Raw genomic sequence first — 443 nt, 5'->3', positions numbered from 1 at the left:
CAGGAATGAAAATTAAATTTGGCACTTTAGAAAGTGTTTTGGATTTGGTGGAGGGCAGAGAGGAAGGGAAACAGAAATATTGACATCCAGTTTGAGTTGGAAAATTGGAAGCCCATTAAGTTTTCTTCATAAATAATCACAGTTAAGAGGTGGATAATTTGGTACCTGTTGAGGCATTTGAATAGCAGAATGGATTAGTGTGAGGATGTGGGATTCTCCTGCGCTGCAGAGAAATTTGGGTAGGGTCTGCGGTGTCATGCGGGGAAAAGGAAGGGACAGCTTCCCCGCCTGTGCTCTCCTGGGTAACTGCTGCCTCTGCCTCTCTCCCCAGCCTTCGTTCTTCGTCGTGTACAACATGGTGACCACAGAGGTTATTGCCGTATTCGAGAACACGTCCGATGAGCTGCTGGAGCTGTTTGAGAACTTCTGCGACCTCTTCAGGA

The 443-nt window shown here is 47.0% G+C and overlaps 1 protein-coding gene across 1 annotated transcript in view; it reads left to right on the top strand.

Moving 5' to 3' along the window:
- DET1 (de-etiolated homolog 1 (Arabidopsis)) overlaps positions 1-443 on the top strand; it is a 13028-nt gene that overhangs the window by 3774 nt on the left and 8811 nt on the right. Inside the window, exon 2 of the mRNA XM_009335185.1 lies at positions 332-442. Within this exon, the coding sequence (XP_009333460.1) occupies positions 332-442 (111 nt within the window). The remainder of the gene's footprint in view (positions 1-331; position 443) is intronic.

The sequence above is a fragment of the Pygoscelis adeliae genome, unplaced genomic scaffold, assembly GCF_000699105.1.
Source record: "Pygoscelis adeliae isolate BGI_AS28 unplaced genomic scaffold, ASM69910v1 Scaffold21, whole genome shotgun sequence".
In the NCBI taxonomy this organism is placed as follows: Eukaryota; Metazoa; Chordata; class Aves; order Sphenisciformes; family Spheniscidae; genus Pygoscelis; species Pygoscelis adeliae.
Note: the sequence above shows the minus strand (reverse complement) of the source record. Positions and strands in the feature narration are given on the sequence as shown.